The sequence below is a fragment of the Siphateles boraxobius genome, unplaced genomic scaffold (genome assembly GCF_051911475.1).
Source record: "Siphateles boraxobius isolate OS27281-9 unplaced genomic scaffold, OSU_SipBor_1 22, whole genome shotgun sequence".
NCBI classification, from domain to species: domain Eukaryota; kingdom Metazoa; phylum Chordata; class Actinopteri; order Cypriniformes; family Leuciscidae; genus Siphateles; species Siphateles boraxobius.
Genome location: NW_027508833.1, coordinates 5276804 through 5295000, shown reverse-complemented (window position 1 = coordinate 5295000; position 18197 = coordinate 5276804). Strand labels below are relative to the sequence as shown.

The 18197-nt window shown below is 37.2% G+C and overlaps 1 protein-coding gene across 2 annotated transcripts in view; it reads right to left on the bottom strand.

The window, feature by feature from the left end:
- The window catches only part of ezra (ezrin a), a 21248-nt gene extending 3103 nt beyond the window's left edge, over nucleotides 1-18145 (bottom strand). Inside the window, exons 1-12 of one of the 2 annotated variants that reach the window (XM_077238483.1) lie at nucleotides 17749-18145; nucleotides 8814-8897; nucleotides 7880-7975; nucleotides 5971-6245; nucleotides 4654-4737; nucleotides 4424-4570; nucleotides 3915-4011; nucleotides 3212-3375; nucleotides 2387-2517; nucleotides 1555-1715; nucleotides 1314-1406; nucleotides 1-51 (exon numbers count right to left, since the gene is read on the bottom strand). The exon at nucleotides 1-51 is cut by the window's left edge and continues 216 nt beyond it. In XM_077238483.1, the coding sequence (XP_077094598.1) occupies nucleotides 1-51; nucleotides 1314-1406; nucleotides 1555-1715; nucleotides 2387-2517; nucleotides 3212-3375; nucleotides 3915-4011; nucleotides 4424-4570; nucleotides 4654-4737; nucleotides 5971-6245; nucleotides 7880-7975; nucleotides 8814-8897; nucleotides 17749-17760 (1395 nt within the window). In that variant the 5' untranslated portion in view covers nucleotides 17761-18145. Of the gene's footprint in view, nucleotides 52-1313; nucleotides 1407-1554; nucleotides 1716-2386; nucleotides 2518-3211; nucleotides 3376-3914; nucleotides 4012-4423; nucleotides 4571-4653; nucleotides 4738-5970; nucleotides 6246-7879; nucleotides 7976-8813; nucleotides 8898-17748 lie in introns of those variants that run through there. The other variant, XM_077238484.1, reaches the window with a different exon arrangement.
- Between the last annotated feature and the right edge of the window lie 52 nt (nucleotides 18146-18197).

Below are 18197 nucleotides of genomic sequence, written 5' to 3'. Positions count from 1 at the left end.
ATTCTGCAACTCCTCACGGGTCTTTTCCAGATCACCCTGAACCTCTTTAGCCTGAGAAAAGTGAAGAGTATAAAAAATATTTAACCATATTTCAACAATTTAGGGCTGGGCAATAAAACGGTATCGGTATTTATAAGACGGTACACCATTGTCGGTAACGATATAAAATAAATTCGATACAGCGCTCGATATTTTCATTAAAAGGTGCGCGGATCACTGGTGAAACCACCACAACGTTGCCCAACATCAAATGGCAAACGTAATGAAAGCGGAATGAAACTGCGCTACTCATTATTTTGTTTCACGGACTGTTTATCAGTTGAGAGTACAGCGCGAGCCGATCTTGATCAAGCGACACTGTCACTACACAGCACTAAGAGATCAGTAAAGAAAGCATTTGAATTCGCCACAGAAGTAATAACATCGCTGCGAGATCTAGTGAAAGCATTCAAATTTCTCCATTATTAACAGATCAAACAGTGCTGATGTGGAAACCAGGAGAAACATTGTGACATGGATACACTAGTTATAGGTTTTAAGTCCACAGATCAGCAACATTCACCATGGATTTAATGTAGTAACACTCACGGTAACCATGGAAGTTTGCCATGAATAGTAAAATGCTTTCAAGTACATCACACATCTTTTTCCAGCACTTCAAAACTCAAACATTATCATATTCAAATGTTATTTTTAATGTGATGACCAAAACATTATTTGTTCATTCTTCAAATATTACCCCGTTTTATAAAACCAAAAGTTTCAAGATGTTTTCAGTTTCAAGATGATTTTTTGGAAAATCAAGGAAATTTCTCTAGCATTTCTTTCTTTTTGCTGTTACAAAAAGTACCGAACCGTGACACCACTGTGTCGTATCAAAACGAACTGTGAATTCTGTGAACCGTTACACCCATACTTATTACAGATGTTGATCTACCTCAAAGTTTGCATTGATTTTTCTACTTTTACACTTTTACATTGCACACATTTTGTAACATTTTATTTAAGTTCAAGAGTTTCTTTAACACTTACTTTTTTATCTTAATATAAGACATAACGAACATATTTCTGTTTACATTTTATTTTAGTTTTTGACTGCTAAATCTAATATAATTTGTTGTTTGCCTTAATAATGTGGATAAATAAAAAAATAAAAAATGGTTTAAATTCAAACTTTTCTACTTGTCTTTAAAAAAAAAAAGGTTATAAAAAAAGTCAATAATTATCGACACCGAACGATATGAAACATTATATCGTGATACATTTTTTAGCTATATCGCACAGCCCTAATAGATCTACTGTTCAAAACTCACCCTGTTCTGCCATTCATTGGCTTCCTCTTCCTTGACTCTCCTGGCTTCCTCCAGCAAGACAATCTTTGCAGTGAACTCCGCCAGCTCTGCTGCCTTTTAAGGGAAACCAAAAGGTAAATCTTACTTTATTTCACTATAGATAAACAAAATATTCAGCCCCATTACATAAACTGTCACATAATAGGCTAGTGTCACTGTTTAAGGTGTGTTTTGTGTGTGTGTAAAACTGTCCCCAGCATACCAGCTGTTCCTGATTTTTCATCTGATCCTCAGCTTTCCTGGCCAGCTCTTCTTTAGCCATCAGTGCCGCCTGTCTCTCAGCCTCCAAACGCGCTGCCTCCTCCTCCACCCGCCGCCTCTCTTCCTCCAAGATCCGTGCCCTCTCAAACTGCTCTCTCAGATCTGAACAATACACAAAATCATCCAGAAGGGGGCAGCAGTCACTCAATTATACAATATAATTTATTGCAAGTGTATGCCAAGTAGGGTGGTCACAGGATTTTGTATAATATGCAATATACACTCCCTGGCCAAAAATAAGTCGCAAGCTGTTTGGATTTAAATAGGCAAATGCTTAAGAGTCTATGATTGGATCAGTATTGCAGTGATTATTATGTTTCTAGCATGTTAAATGTTTGGCAATAGTTCTTCTAACCCTGATGGAGTGTGTAGCTTTTCATTTCTTAAACAACCATGTGTGAAGACACATCATGGTCATATTCCAAGATGACACTGTCAAGATTCATCAGGCTTAAATTGTGAAAGAATGGTTTGGGAGCGTGAAGAATCATTTTCACACATGAATTGGCTCCTCTGAGTCCAGACTTTAAATTCATTGAAAGTCTTTGGGATGTGCTGGAGGAGACTTTACAGAGTGCTGGACTCTTGCATTGTCAATACAAGATCTTGACCAAAAAATGCTGCTGAAATAAATGTTATGATGTTATTTCCATTAAGTGATGCATCAATTTTTGGCCAAGATCTAGTATTGACAAAGCAAGAGTCCAGCACTCTGTAAAGTCTGCTAAAGTCTAATAATATATGAGATCAGACATCTAGTGAAATATTCTTACCTTTCTCAACCCTTTTGGTCTGCTCTTCAAACTGGAAAAGCTTCATCATCATCTCTTGCTTCTCTCTCTCCACCATCTCTTTTTCTTTCTCTATTGCCTCCCTTTTCTTCTTCTCATTCTCTAGCTGGGCTCTGGGGGGGAACAAATAGCAAACACACTTAGGGCCACATTTACTAATAGCTTGCTCAAGCACAAACCCTGTTTAGGCGTTAAAAAATACAGATTTACTAAAGACACGCAGTGAAAAATTAGCACTGAAAAGGCGTAGACGGGGTTATTTTTGCGGCTGACCTTATTGCATGTGCATTTGAAGGAGTTTCCCTTTCAGACGCAAAATTTATGGGAGGAGAATATTTAAATGAATCATGCAAGGTGATTTACTAAGGTTTGCGCTCTTCAATATACTGGTATTTGCGCCATTATTTACCGCTCAAAAAAAGCATATCTTTAACCAGACGCTAATTTGCGCTGCTCTTGTGTTGCTCATTATGGAAATGATCCGGCTGTGTCTGTGCTCTTTAATTTGTGCGTTGTCAGTAGATCACGTGCAGAACTTTCCACTCCCATCGGCGCTTTTATGGGATTGCGCTAATTTGCCCTGTTTAGAAAATCTGGCCCAAAATATACTCCCAATGCAAAAAGAAAAACCTTTGAGAAAAATTCACAAAGAAAATAAATAAATAAATATTTGATTAAATTAACAATTTATGTGACCAACATTAGTGATGCTCGGGCCTGAGCTTCCTGGTGTCTTGCTGTGATCACAGGGCAGCTGTTCACTGCTATATAATGACGCACTCTGGGCACTGAACACTGTGTCCTCACCTCTCCATCTGTCTCTGGTGTTTCTCCTCTCTTGCTTGTGCCTTCATCTGCTGCACCTCAATGGTGTCAGGTTTCCTGCGCTGCATGTAAAGTTCATGGTTTCCCATGCACAGGTTTAGGATGCGCTTGTTAATACGTAAACGAGATGCATAGAACACAAAGTCCTGCAGAAACAAGAGAGAAAGAACAGAATGTGACACATTTAATGTCATATGCATAAATAATTGGCCAAATATATTATGACCGGCCTTCTTGAATGATTAAAAAACTACATAAAAGATGCAATTCTGTACATATGACTTGAATATAGACCAACTTCTTTTATGAAGAGTATGTTTTTAATTTTATGAAGAGTATTTTTTAATTAACATGAAAAAGGGAAGGGGGTTCAAATATGATATTGTAATACAGAAAGAAAGTAAAAGAAAAATATAACAATTTTGATCAAGGAAAATACGTTATTAATTAGATGGTTACACCACGTGACATTTATCATTAAGTCACAACATATAAGCTTTGAAAATGGTATTAAAGTTTTAAAACCATATGAAACCAACATGAATCCAAAGAGTTCTAAAAACTTGACTCATGTATTTTAATTGATTTATAAAAGATTTTTCCTTTCTTCACCTTCGATACTCTTATTTGTCGTTGGCAATAATTTCAGGGGGGAAAAGACTAAATAATTTATGCAAAGACTTACAGGAGCCTTTTTGTCAATTGGTTTGATTATGAACTTCTTGTCGTTGAATGAGATGTTCCTTATTTCACTCCATGGAAATCCAATCTTTGGAGTCAGCCTAAGAAATGAAGAACAGACTAAATGTATTTCATGTATTGAATAATGTTAATGAACAACATGTACTTGTGCAGGATCAGGGTTTGGTTTAGGGTTAGTTGCAAGTAATTATGCATAATTTACTGTTTTTACCAGTGTAAGCACATGTAACATAACAAAGTGTTACCTTTGTAGTAATTGTAAAGTCTTTTTTTGACAACAAACATTACAAAAATCTCAAACTTTGTGGTACATTAGTCCTTTAGTGCATTGACCTCTCAATAATAAGCAGCAGGCATTGATGTTGACTTGTTTGGCTTGTTTTGGGCTTGAACGGTCACTCTGCAGGTCATTAACCGCACAGCCATGGCACACTGACCCCAATATCTCCAACTAACATTTCTAAATAATCAGATCTTGCTCACAAAGCTTACCTGTCTTCTTTTTCATAGATGTTAAGTCCCAAAGCATCCACGCCTAACCACAGGTCTGTTCCTTTCTTGTTCTTGATGTCAAAATAGTTGACGCCATACATCTCCAAATCCTGTGAGATCTTAAGATACTCCTGCATGGCATCTTCCCTAGTGATACAGAATTCAAAAAATGATAAACTTGTGAAGCGATATGTAGGCGAGCTGAATGGGAGCATATAAGAAAAACTCACTTGAGGATTCCTCTGTGCTCCTTATGCCAAATCTGGATCCTCTCCTCCCATTGCTGTTTAGACAGTTTGTGCTGGTCAAACACTCTGTAATCACAGAATATCAAAATCAAATGCGTGATCTGAGGATTATTGTTACTAAACTGTTTGTGTTTAATTCTCCATCATCATGCGTTTACTACAGCCACAGATCCTAACAATTGTAAAAAAGTTAATATAAAAATGATAAAATTCTGGTATTTTTTGAATAAGTATAAGTGATTTTACAAATATTTTCGCACTATGGAAAAATCAAGCGGGTACTTTTTTTTTTTGGATAAACTTTAAATAATTAAGTTGGTAACAAACAATTAAATTCTTTCCAACATTTTATGCTTTTTTTTATGTTATCTTTAAGTCAGGTGGACCAAGTCGGTGAACGTGATTTCACCAAGTACAACATGTTTCTGGATTAACATCTTTGTTTATCCTGGAACAACATTTCAATCAACCAATCAGATTTGAGGGACAAGTTTACTCTCATTTGTGGCCGTATCAATCACACGACGAAGGAGATTATCACAGAAAAATCTTTAATTTCAATTAAACTAGGAAAGATCGCAGAATAACAATAGAAACACAACCACGCAAATGTAAACAAGAACCGACAAGGGACGAAACATAACTTGGAGCATAAATACAACGAGAAGATAATGACAGGCAGGTGATAATATGTAACCATACCACCAAATGAGGGCATAATCATAAACGATGCAATGGGTAGTTCTAGGAACTAGCCACCAGGGTGGTTCCCTGAGAACAAATGGTTCCCTTAGGAATATTTTCCTGGTTGCATTTGGACCGCCAGTAGAAACTCTAAAGTGACGTAAGCTGCGCTTGTTGTTGTGACTTTTATTTTGACGGCGCGGCGGACGTTTATTTTGACGACGCTGAGAACGCCAAAGCTTGAGCACACAGTGCTAGCATTCTCCATGTTCATTAGTTTACGATCTGTCTTACACGTTATTAGATAGAACTGTTATACATAGAAAGTAGACAGTATATCAAAAGGTATAAGCGTATGAAGTGTGGTTGATGTCCAGTGTTGCTAGCTGAGCAGAAATACATAAACATGTTTAGCTTGGTCCCCTCATAGTTGTTCGGCCAATCAGCGTACACTAACATCACGGGTAGTTCCTATAGTGCTAGTTTAGACCCTACTCTTAAGTAGGAGCTAAATAAGTTCCTCCAAAAGGAGTTCCTAGAACTAAAATTGTTGACTTATTTAAGTAATTTCAACTCGCTGATGGATTCATGTTTATTACCAGTCTCCCCCCTCACCTCTGAGGCAGAAGCCTCTCAGACGACAGGTATCCATCTTTTTGGGATTCTTGTGAGTAATCTCCAAACTTGGCCTGTACAGAATATGAGGCCAATAGCACTGCTGTCTCTGGGGGGCAGTAGACCTCATCGCTCAAGATGCCTTCCTTCACTTGCAGGAAGAAAAGCTTTTTTGTGATGTCCTGAATCAGTTCCTCAGACACGTCCTCAGGGTAGTGCTTGGCCCGAAACTTAAACTGCAGAGGGTTCTCTTGCTTTACCTCTTGAGAGGACACCTATGAAATCAGAATGAAGAATGATTGTTGGTTTGCGGAGCCTCTAAAGGAACATGGTGACGGGGAAATAAATGAGATGGGAGGGAAAATATCCTTTTTTAATGCATTTAAAACTTTTGCTTTCCCCCAAGAAACTTTGCGTTCCCAAATGCTGATGGAAATAATATGAGGTGGTAGGTAAGAAGTATATTTCAAAACATTTATGTTTGCTTGCAAAACCTTTGCATCCCCAGAGCGATTGTTAACATACAACGTAAATGACTATATATCAATGTTCAGTTCTAGATGCCATGATACAATGCAGATATTTCAGTGACTCAGCTATTGATTTCATGTAGTATCTTTCTTATTTTCCCCATTGTTGAGCAATAATTAAAGTTCAACATCACCTGCATGACTCGTGACTTCTCTAACAGGAATCCTGTAGGGGTCAATGTTTGTTTGACTAGCAATCTACACCTATGGTTTTGTCTACTGGGCTGCCAGAACACAACATTTGTGACAAGTATTACTTTATGATGATATGTATATTAGGTGATTGTATGTACAATAAATATGGCAACTCTACAAAATATGAGTTAACTGGAATGAAGATTTCAAGAGTGAAAAATTGAACTGTTGTTCTAAAACCTGAACTTTAATAACTTTATCAAATGTGTCATGTTGCAAGTCCTGTCAAAAGCAAAGGCAATCACATGTCAGAAAGTCAGCCTTCATAGTAGTAAATGTAAGAGTAGTAAAAGAGTAGTAAAATAACAATTATTTCCCCACCCATATAGCTAACACATTCTCAGTGGTTTTTAGCACATTCCTATGCTGTTGTTAGGATGTTTGCTAGGGTGTTTTGGGTAGTTTCTATTGTGGTTACAAAAGTGGCCCAAGCAAAGAGAGCCTTATTTTAATTTGTAGATTTGGATTGGGTGCCTGTAAATCTATGGGATTATTTTGACTTTCCATGAGTCTACTCTGCTCTGATTGGTCAAATGGCCCAGTCTGTTGTGATTGGTCTACCGCTTACAGTTGCGTGTCGGAAATGAAACGCCCATTACCACATCTGAATTTCAGCTCTAGTTCTTCTTCAGCACTTGATAAACAGTGACACGAACAGTAACGATTGCATCGTTTTTTTTTCCTGTATCAATTCAGGCACAAGTCCTCATCCTTTTGAAATGCATGCAAAGTGGATTCGCAGCTCTAGAAACAGCGTCTTCTCGACATGTCGACAACCCGAACCAAACTCTTTCAGTCTCAAGCTACAACCACAGTGTTTGAGGACGGGGCAAAATAGACATTGTTCGGGGGCAGCCAATGATGACCATAGGCTGACATTATGCATATTTGTTACATTGTTGCAATTCAAAATCGATTTATTCTTTTAGGAGACAATAACTTTACTTTACAAAGATCTTTCAAACTTTTCAGAGATTTTACATTCACAAACAGCAACATTACACTCTGCATTAAAAGGTATAGTAATATTTGATAAAGCGTAATAGGGGCACTTCAACATGTTATTAACGTATTATTAACATTAATCCAAGCATTGTGACTACCAAGCATTTATTATCTAACAACATAGTGGTGCAAATACGGGTTCAAATACAATACATTCTCTGTATGATATCAAAAAATACCTTTTTGTCCAGTTTCAGCCATGTCAGAAAGCCTTTGTTGTCTGTGTACTGAAGACCAAAGTACCAAACCTCACGCAAGCCCACCGTCTTAACCACCTGAATACATTAACACAGAAGATAAAATTCAACCAGTTACATCCCACTAACACAATGAAAAATATAAACTTAAATAACCTAAATTTAAAACATAATACCTAATCATCTGTGGCACTTGATAAACAAGCATGACCTTATGTTGGATGTCAAACAATTGGAGAGTCTTTGTTCTGAGAAGATTAGAATATGAACTCTACAATGAGAGTTCATGCTATCAACAGGGAGGGAAATTACCAACCAACCCACCCTCTTATCAGTTAGGTGTGTACAAATAGGCAGAGACGGTGTCCACCACCTATATTCCATATACAGTCCTGTCATATCATACCTCACCAATCACCATATACCAAGGTAGTCCCGCATTACTAATCTCAACGGTATCTAAAAAATGATTTACACCCATTGCCTATAGTCATAAGCATGAATTTGTGTGTGTCTCTAAGGTAACAAAAATGCTTTTGCAATTAGCTACAAAGCTTTGTTACAAAAAGAGATTTTTTTTGAGTGTACAAGTCACTCCAAGTTTATGGGTCATTGTGATCCTAGTAGGAAATAGTAGGAAAGTATTACTTATGCAAGTGCATATAAATATCATCTTGGTAAGAGATAGTTTAGTGAGGTCTTCTAATTTAAAAAAAAATTCCCATTAGTTTTGAAATAAGCTTGAGTTATTTTCCCAGCATGCAATGTGAAACTATGCATGCAATGTTTCATCATCTGTATATAAAGTGGGCACCATTTACTCCTTAGCTTAAATACACATTTAAGTACTAATTCCTCACATGCCACCTCAAGCTCTAAAGAAATATCAGGAAGATTTCCAGAGCCGCTGCTTTACCTGCTCAAAGAGCTGTTTGCCTGTTGTAACTGACTGGATTGCAAATTCCAGCTCGGCATCCATAGTGGTGACACGGACATTGATCTGCACAGAACGAAATAAAAGTTAGTGTTTTTTCATTGTCATTGTATCAAGAACTGGAATAAATTATGTAATATTATCATGTTGGTATTTGTAGAAAATATTAAATGTACCATTACAACAGAGCAAAAGATTTGATTTAATTTATTACACCTGAATTACATAAGACTATTGTCATATCAGATATTTAAAATCACATCCGTCAGAATATCAACCATCAGAGATCATGTTAAAGGTATGTAAGAAAATTATTTCAATTAATCATAAAATGGCCCTGATATGTCACTAGACATTAAGAAATCATGTTCATTTCAAATACTTATAACACTGACAACAGTAGTCCGGCCAGGATATTGTTATTTAAAAAGTGAAGTTGCAGCCCTCAACTGATGTTGATGTTGTCATGTTGTGTGGTCTGATGCGCCAGCATCCACCTATCTACCAATCACGAAGTCAGTAGTGTTGCGGCATCCGGATTGCCAGCTCTGCTCTAGTTACCACAGCTGCAGCTACAAACGTGTCGGAATCGGATAAAAAAATGTCTAACGTTGCGAAACCAAAATAAAAAATTGTTATGAATCCGAAATACTTCATGACAAAGTCCGAAATAAAACAAGGATCTGTATAGAGATGCCTTTGAAAGATGGAGCCGGCTGAAAACGGAGAAGAATTTCTGGACAGGTAACTAAGATTCATCTATGTTTGGCTAACTTGTACTTGATGTAAATGGACATTTCAAATATTCATGACAGTCGAACAAAGTTATCCATGTTCGTGCAAAGTAACATTACGTTAGCTCCTATGGAGGAGGTGGGTCATCAAATTGAAAAGGTAAGGAATTGTTTGGGTAATAAAAACGGTGAGTCGTCATTACTAACATAGCAATGCGTTATCAGAGCCCGTTTCTCTGTCATTATGATGAGACGCTGAGGAAAACAACATTAGCACGCCAATTACTGTTTACCATGCAAGTTCTACAGCCAAAAATAATAGATGACACGTAATCTTTCACATCACATATTTTAGCGTTATGGACGTGCAGGGTAAGTTAAAAAATGCAGCTGGTAGCTTTCACTTATAGCGTCAGCTAAATGAATAGCTGTATCTTTGATATCGGTTACACACAGTGACAGAGGCTTGTGCTTGTACTTACGTTAATGACAGATACCTACCGTTACAAGTTAGACTAACAGCTACTGTTCTAACAATGTACTGTCACATACGAGCGTACACCTTTACGATTATATTTGGCTAATCGCCATTAAGTAAATTTTTGCGATATATAATTACTTTGCAAAACATCTATCATTTGAAGCATAAACATAATTAACAGAAAAAGCTTCTTGCAGCAGCCTGTATACGTTCCTGCTGGATCCTGCAGCCTATCTGGCAACCTCGAGTCAGGGAGGAGGGAGAGGGGATACACCGCTCTACAGTCATTTGAAAGGGATTGTAGTACCAGTTTTGGCCACATTCTTACATACGGCTCCTTTAACTATAATCGTGGAATATAATGCCAGCTAAATTACATGTCATTCTACAAAGCCACAGGATATAAAGCCTTATGACAGATATGCATTATGTAATATCTGACATCTGAGATGGTTTCAACAGATCCAACGAACATTACTAATCTGGGATACTATAATATACACTGCCCGGCTCGAGCTTTAAAAAAATTATGCATCGCTTAAATGGACTGCATTTATATAGCGCTTTAACAGACCCAATGGCCACCAAAGCGCTTTACATATTGCCTCACAGTCACCCATTCACTCACTCATTCATACACCAACGGCGGTGTCAGCCATGCAAGGCGCCATCCAGCTCGTCGGGAGCAGCTGGGGTTAGGTGTCTTGCTCATGTATACCTCGACACTTGGTCAGGTGGAACCAGGGATCGAATCACCAACCTTTCGGTTTGTAGACAACCTACATGAACCACTGAGCCACTGCCGCCCCATGATTGGATGCTTAATGGAAATAACATAACAACCTTTATTTCCATCAAGAGGTGTATTCATTTTGGTCAAGATATTGTATTGACAATGCAAGAGTCCAGCACTCTGTAAAGTCTCCTCCAGCACATCCCAAAGACTTTCAATGAATTTAAGGTCTACATTTACATTTATTCATTTAGCTGACGCTTTTATCCAAAGCGACTTACAATTGCTATATTTCAGAGGTCACACTGAAATATACTGGGACCTCTGAAAGGTCTGGACTCAGAGGAGCCAATTCATGTGTGAAAATGATTCTTCATGCTCCTCACAACCATTCTTTCACAATTTAAGCCTGATGAATCTTGACAGTGTCATCCTGGAATATGACCATGATGCGTCTTCATACATGATTGTTTAAGAAATGAAAAGCTACACACTCCATCAATAAGGGTTAGAAGAACTGTTGCCAAACATATAACATGCTAGAAACATAATCACTGCAATAAAGATCCAATCATAGACTCTTAAGTATCTGCGTTTAAATCCAAAAACAACAAATTTTTTTTTTTGGCCATGCAGTGTAATTTACAATTTATGAGATTTAGTTTTGTACTTCACAAAGTAGACATTAAAACAAAACACCTTGCAAACAAACTTGTAATCTACTTAAACTGATACAGAAAACTCTGTACAACAGTAACAAGACATAAAACTAAAAATCTGTTTCTAGAAGAGATTCCATGACTTCCATGGTGACAATCTCTTGTCCAAGGTCACGTTTCAGTCCAGCACACTTTACACAAGCTTTCATAACGACCCGGTGAACCTTGACAGAGCCTTACAAGTACTGTCAAAGTTACGCAACCTTCATCCTAACTACTTCAGAGCTGTAAAGTTAAACCCTTCAAACTTGTGCAACAAATGTTGGCAAAGTTATTTTCAGACCCATCAACATTTCAGTTCAACGCTTGCTTCCTGTTATTAGTTCCTATTCGCAAAGCATAAATAAAAGACCTTCATACATCCAGAATTATTGCAAATTTAGTGGCTCTAATCATGAGAAAGGTTCACGCAATAACACTCACACTGCAATAACCATTACACCCTGGTGTTAGTATTTAGCCACATCAGCAAGTAAATGATCTGCATGTTTTGGCCACCTACTGTAGAACTATTGGTTAATTGCTGACAATACAAAGTTGCAACAATTTTTACCATTTTAAACTCTACATGTTGTGCAAAACCATTAATGGTACAGTAGAAAATATGACTGATTTTAATGAAAATACTAGTGAATCATATATTAATTATATAAAAGCTATGTTAACTGTAATTCATAGTAACCATGTCACAAAAGTTTGGGGTCGGTATTTTTTAATTTTTTTAAATAAGTCTCTTATGCTCATCAAGGCTGCTTTTACTTGATAAAAAAAATACAGTAAAAACAGTAATATTATGAAATAGTATTAAAATTTAAAATAACTTTTTTTCTATTTTTAAATATTTAAAAATGTAATTTATTCCTGTGATACAAATCTGAATTTTCAGCATCAGTCTTCAGTGTCAAGTGATCCTTCACAAACCATTCTATGCTGATTTGTTGCTTAAGAAACATTTCTTACTATCAATGTTGAAAACAGTTGTGCTGCTTAATATTTTTGTGGAAACAGTGATACAATTGTTTCAGGATTTCTGAATAAAAATTGATAGAAAATTCAGTGTTTATATAAAATAGAATTATTTTGAAACATTTTAAATGTCTTTACTTTCACTTTTGATCAATTTAATGCATCCTTGCTGAATAAAAGCATTAATGGAAAAAGGTATTTAATTCTACATTACTATAAAATTCATGGCAAAAAGAGATAAGAAAATACATGCTCTTTCACAGTAAAATGTTTATATCATTTTTTTATTATTAAAGTAATAATATAATTTACCTAATAATTTGTGATAAAAAAAAAAACAATAAATCTGTGATTGTGTCTAAATTGTCAATGTTTTGATGTAATTCGAATTTGATGTCGTTTTTGTGCCAATCTGTTTCTGTTGAGATATGGAGGCCTGGCTCACAGTCTCTGCTCTAATTCATCCCAAAGGTGTTCTATGGGGTTGAGGTCAGGACTCAGTGCGGGCCAGTCATGTTCCTCCACACCAAACTCGCTCATTTATGGACCTAACTTTGTGCAATGGTGCGCAGTCATGTTGGAACAGGAAGGGACCATCCCCAAATTGTTTCAACAAAGTTGGGAGCATTAAATTGTCTAAAATGTCTAGGCATGCTGAAGCATTAAAAGTTCCTTTCTCTGGAACTAAGGGGCCAAGCCCAACCCCTGAAAAACAACCCCACACCATAATCCCCCCTCCACCAAACTTTACACTTGGCACAATGCAGTCAGGCAAGAACCGTTCTCCTGGCAACTGCCAAACCCAGACTCGTCCATCGGATTGCTCACTGGCTTCATGCTTCACCGGCGCTTTGCATTGCACTTGGTGATGTAAGGCTTTGATGCAGCTGCTCGGCCATGGAAACCCATTCCATGAAGCTCTCTACGCACTGTTCTTGAGCTAATCTGAAGGCCACACAAAGTTTGGAGGTCTGTAGCTATTGACTCTGCAGAAAGTTGACGACTTCTCAAAACTGTGCGCCTCAGCATGCGCTGACCCCGCTCTGTGATTTTACGTGGCCTACCACTTCGAGTTTCTGTTGTTCCCAATTGCTTCCACTTTGTTATAATACCACTAAGAGTTGACCGTGGAATAATTAGTATTGAGGAAATTTCACGAATGGACTTATTGCTCAGGTGGCAGCCGATCACAACGCTTGAGTTCACTGAGCTCCTGAGAGCGACCCATTCTTTTACAAATGTTTGTAGAAGCGGTCTGCATGCCTAGGTGCTTGATTTTATACAACGGTGGCCATGGAAGTGATTGAAACGATTGGAATGATTTGGAGGGGTGTCCCGATTAGGGCTTGGTACCGAGTTCGGTACTTTTTAGGTCCGAATTGCCTCGATACTACCGAGTATCGAAACATGTCTTGTTTTTCGGTACCAAGTTTCAGTACCTATGTGGTTAATCTCGTCAACGTCAGTGAAACAATAAGCATGCAGCATGATTGGCTGTGGCGGAAAAACACTAGTTTACGCGGCTGCCCAGAGACTTGGCTCGTCGCACGTGATGCTGTAGTGTGTGTGTGTGTGTGTGTGTGTGTGTGTGTGTGTGTGTGTGTGTGTGTGTGTGTGTGTGTGTGTGTGTGTGTGTGTGTGTGTGTAAGCGTCCCAACCCAGATAGATAGAAAATATGTGGAAATGATCAAAAGTGTACCTACCTATGCTAGAAGCACGCGATGCAATATTTTCGACAAGATAATTGCTGCCAAGACTGGCAACACTGTAAATCTGATAAGGCACTTAAAAGCGCACAGAATATAGGCTACTTGAGAGTAGAAAGTTTATCCGTCTTCGACTGCAAGAACTGGAGCGCGTCACAAATGAACCGAAACTCAGCGTATAGGATACTTGCCTCACAGGCATGAGAAATAGTCCTATATACGGTCAAAATATGTCTACTATTAAACGAAACAATTAGAAATAAATAGTTTGATTACCTAATCCATAGGCGCGTGCGCGTTCACTAACGTTACTGCAGGAATGACGAGTCAGCATCGCCATAATCATCTTTGCAGCCAACACACTCAGTAAACACTTGTTCATTAATAAACAATTAAAATATCTCCTTGCTATTGTTTCCCAACACATCCATAATCATTAGGCTACTTTTGCCAGTGCTTTGCGCAAGCTTCATGTGTGCAGAGCGCGAGGCATATATCCCGCACTCCAGTAGCCTATATTTAATTCAATTCACATTTATTTGAATAGCATTTTTCACAATACATATCGTTTCAAAGCAGCTTTACAGAAAATGCATGCGTCTAAATTACAATTTAGAGTGATCTGTTATCAGAGGTGACTGTGTGTAATGCATTTCAATTAATTTTCATTCAGTTTCAATGTTAAACAATGCATTAAGTTAAGGCAGAAACAATGAGCTCATTGAAGTAAAGAATACATGTCGTTAAATTATTAGGAAACATAGAAAACTTTAGCATTGGTGCTTTTTTACAGACTCAAAATATGAATGTAAAAAGTCAACAAACTGAAAAAATAAAAATAAAAATTAGGTAATGTTATATTGTTAAAACTTTCATAAAATTGGTATCGAAAAAAGTATCGTTCAGGAACCGGTATCGAAGTCAAGGTATCGGTATCGGTATTGGTATCGAAAATTTTGTTACGATACCCAGCCCTAGTCCCGATACTTTTGGCAATATAGTATACACAACATAAAGTAACATAAAATGTGTGTATATATAATATATGTGTGTGTGTAAATATATATATGTGTGTGTGTGTGTGTGTGTGTGTGTGTGTGTGTGTGTGTGTGTGTGTGTGTGTGTGTGTGTGTGTGTGTGTGTGTGTGTGTGTGTGTGTGTGTGTGTGTGTACTGTATATAAATCTGGCACATTTACACAAGTTCTCATGTCAATTATGCACTGTCCCTTTTAAAATAAAATAAAAAAACATAACTCTCAGTTTTAGTCATGTACACTGATGTGAATAAAATTACAATAAAATAGTAGCACAAGGTGTTCAGTCTTCTGACTATCACTATCAGTGGAACATAATGCAAATTAACCTTATCAGCAAGCCCTTAGATAAGGCCCAATAGGCTGGAAGATGTGTCAAAAGAGCTTAAATCACTGCTGTAACTAATATGGTATATTTATATATGATACTACCCATGTAATACATTATAGTACACATGCTTTCAGTAATCAAAAATCGTATTAATTGGCAAACAAGCTGCTTACTATTGGCAGCTTCAGCCTTTCCGTATCCAAAGCAAATAAAAATTAATAATCTCAACGCCAGCATGGCAGGTATAATCTATAATCTTCAAAGCGTGTCCTCTCGCTGGGATTTGTCCTAGTAATGGAACAGACTGCATGAGTGCTGTTATATCCAGCAGTCACCATCTCCATGAGCAACCATCAGAGCTACACATGTTATCTAGCCAGAAGAAAGACGTCATAACACCTGCGTGTCTCATTTGCCTTTGGAGGGTATAGAGTACCTCACAAGACAGTGCTAACCCACTTCTCCTCAAATCACACACAAGCGTTTGTGCTCCACGTAGCCTTAAATAAACTGTAGGTCTAATCTCAGAATAAATTCATGTATTTGGATAATTCATGGAAGATGGAAATAGACATTAACGTTCAGGTTCTAATGTATATGATGCTGGTCACCATTTCTTTTAAGCTTATTAATCAGCCTTTTTTCTCTAGTTTGTTTCAATGGTCTTGCGGTGTCCCAAATTATTTTTTTTCAAAGTACAGAGTATTGACAAGTACAGTCTCTCAATTTATATGAGTTTATGAAAACTGCATGCACAATAATTGCAGCTGGGGTTTAAAGTATGTCTGTGATAATCCTGGAAGGACTTTGTACGTTTCAAGCATCGAGGGGACAATTTCAATTGAATTATCTTTTCTAACAATTGTAATCTTTGATAATAGACTGTTCTTTATTGGCATCTATGGTTCATGAAGAACCTTAACATTAATGGAACTATGGAACTGTAAAATATTCTTCACACAAAAAAAAAAAAAGAAAAGGTTCTTTGGGGAACCAAAAATGGTTCTTCTGTGGTATTATTGTGAAACCCCCCTTTTGGAACCTTTATTTCTAAGAGTGCATGATATAATGGAATTTTTTTTATTTTAACCAAATAATTATTAATTTAATTCAATTATTATGTGATACTACTCAAAAATTGGGACAAACGTGGGAATGCTGTATCTCCATATTTCTCTCAGAGAATTGTTGATAAGAATAAATAGCTTCACCAGTTAAAATATACATTTCAACATTACCACAACTTGTAACATGTTCATGCGGTGTGCAGAAAGATTCCACTCTTATACCACTATAAGAGCTCAAATACTTACAAATACATAAAGATTAAAACCTTGATGAATAAGCTGGTTTATCAGTAACCTCTCAGCAACAATTAGAATGACATCACATCCTGGTATTCAAATACTAAAGTCAAAAGTATGTTCACAGCAGCACATCTAGCTAATCTTTTACTTATGCGGCATTCTGCGCCCATGAACACAGCATGAACTCATCCTCATTGTCTAAGTTTAGTTAATGAGTAAAGACTCATCTTACTCAAGCATGTTAACCATCAAATTCATAGTTAGTATCCTCCTAAAGTTTGAGGTGATAACTACACCTTTTGGAGATTAAATATAAAGATGATAATGTAATTTCAGAAATAACCACTAATCATAAGCATTAATAAGATATGCAATTTTACTCCTTAACATTGACAAAAATAATGAGGCAATATAGTAATAAATGGCTGCTTTACCTTGGTTTAACTGCTGTAAACAAAAAATGTCTTGCCTTTCAACAGTATTGATTTTGTCAGAATAGATTACAAAAATATTGAATAAAATATCAAATAATCTTAAACTATGAAACTGTTTGTAATGTAATAATACTTTTTGACAGATGCCTATTGTAAGTCACCATATATAAATACAAAACCCACTAAATAAGACAGAAGTCAACATATTTACCAAGAATAAACATAAATTAGGATAGACATATACATACAAGGCTACTTCTTTCACAAAAATCCTTGTGTAATGGATAGTTAAACTTGTATAATTGTTCCCATTTATTACACTATCTATTTTTGTTCTTAGGGGTGAATTCAGGTTGAGTGGGACACTTTTTGCCATTGAGATGACTGGGAAAAAGAGTCAAAATCAACCTGAATTTACCCCTATATAAACATAAACTTTATGTTTAATAAAAAAAGAAAAGAAATACTTACAGGCTTAGGCATCGTCAGTCTTGTATGTGGACACACTGAAGAAAGAAACCAGAGGCGCGCGCTGGATCTTCAACAGTCTCTGTGCTCGCGACCGAACAGTGAACAGGGAACGCTAGAGACTCATTCCTGAGTCATTTTCGATAGATGGTGTCAAAGCCTCGCCCCAGCGATAGCTAGTACGATAAGTTAGTTAGACCACTCGGGTTAAAGAGGTGCAACGGGTCCCTGCTACCGCGCAGCTGCGGGTCCAGTAGGTTCGACCTTTGATCAGGCTCGCGCCCAGACGGCGACGCACGCAATGCGACAGAACTAGAGCACGTACAGTATGCACTAATGCAGCCTTGCTGATTTGAACGGAAGGTTCTTTTCTCGTCGCTAACACTGATAGAAGCTCTTTAACAGGTCACTGTTACATTACAGCATTAGTCCATATACTGTACACTGGGCAG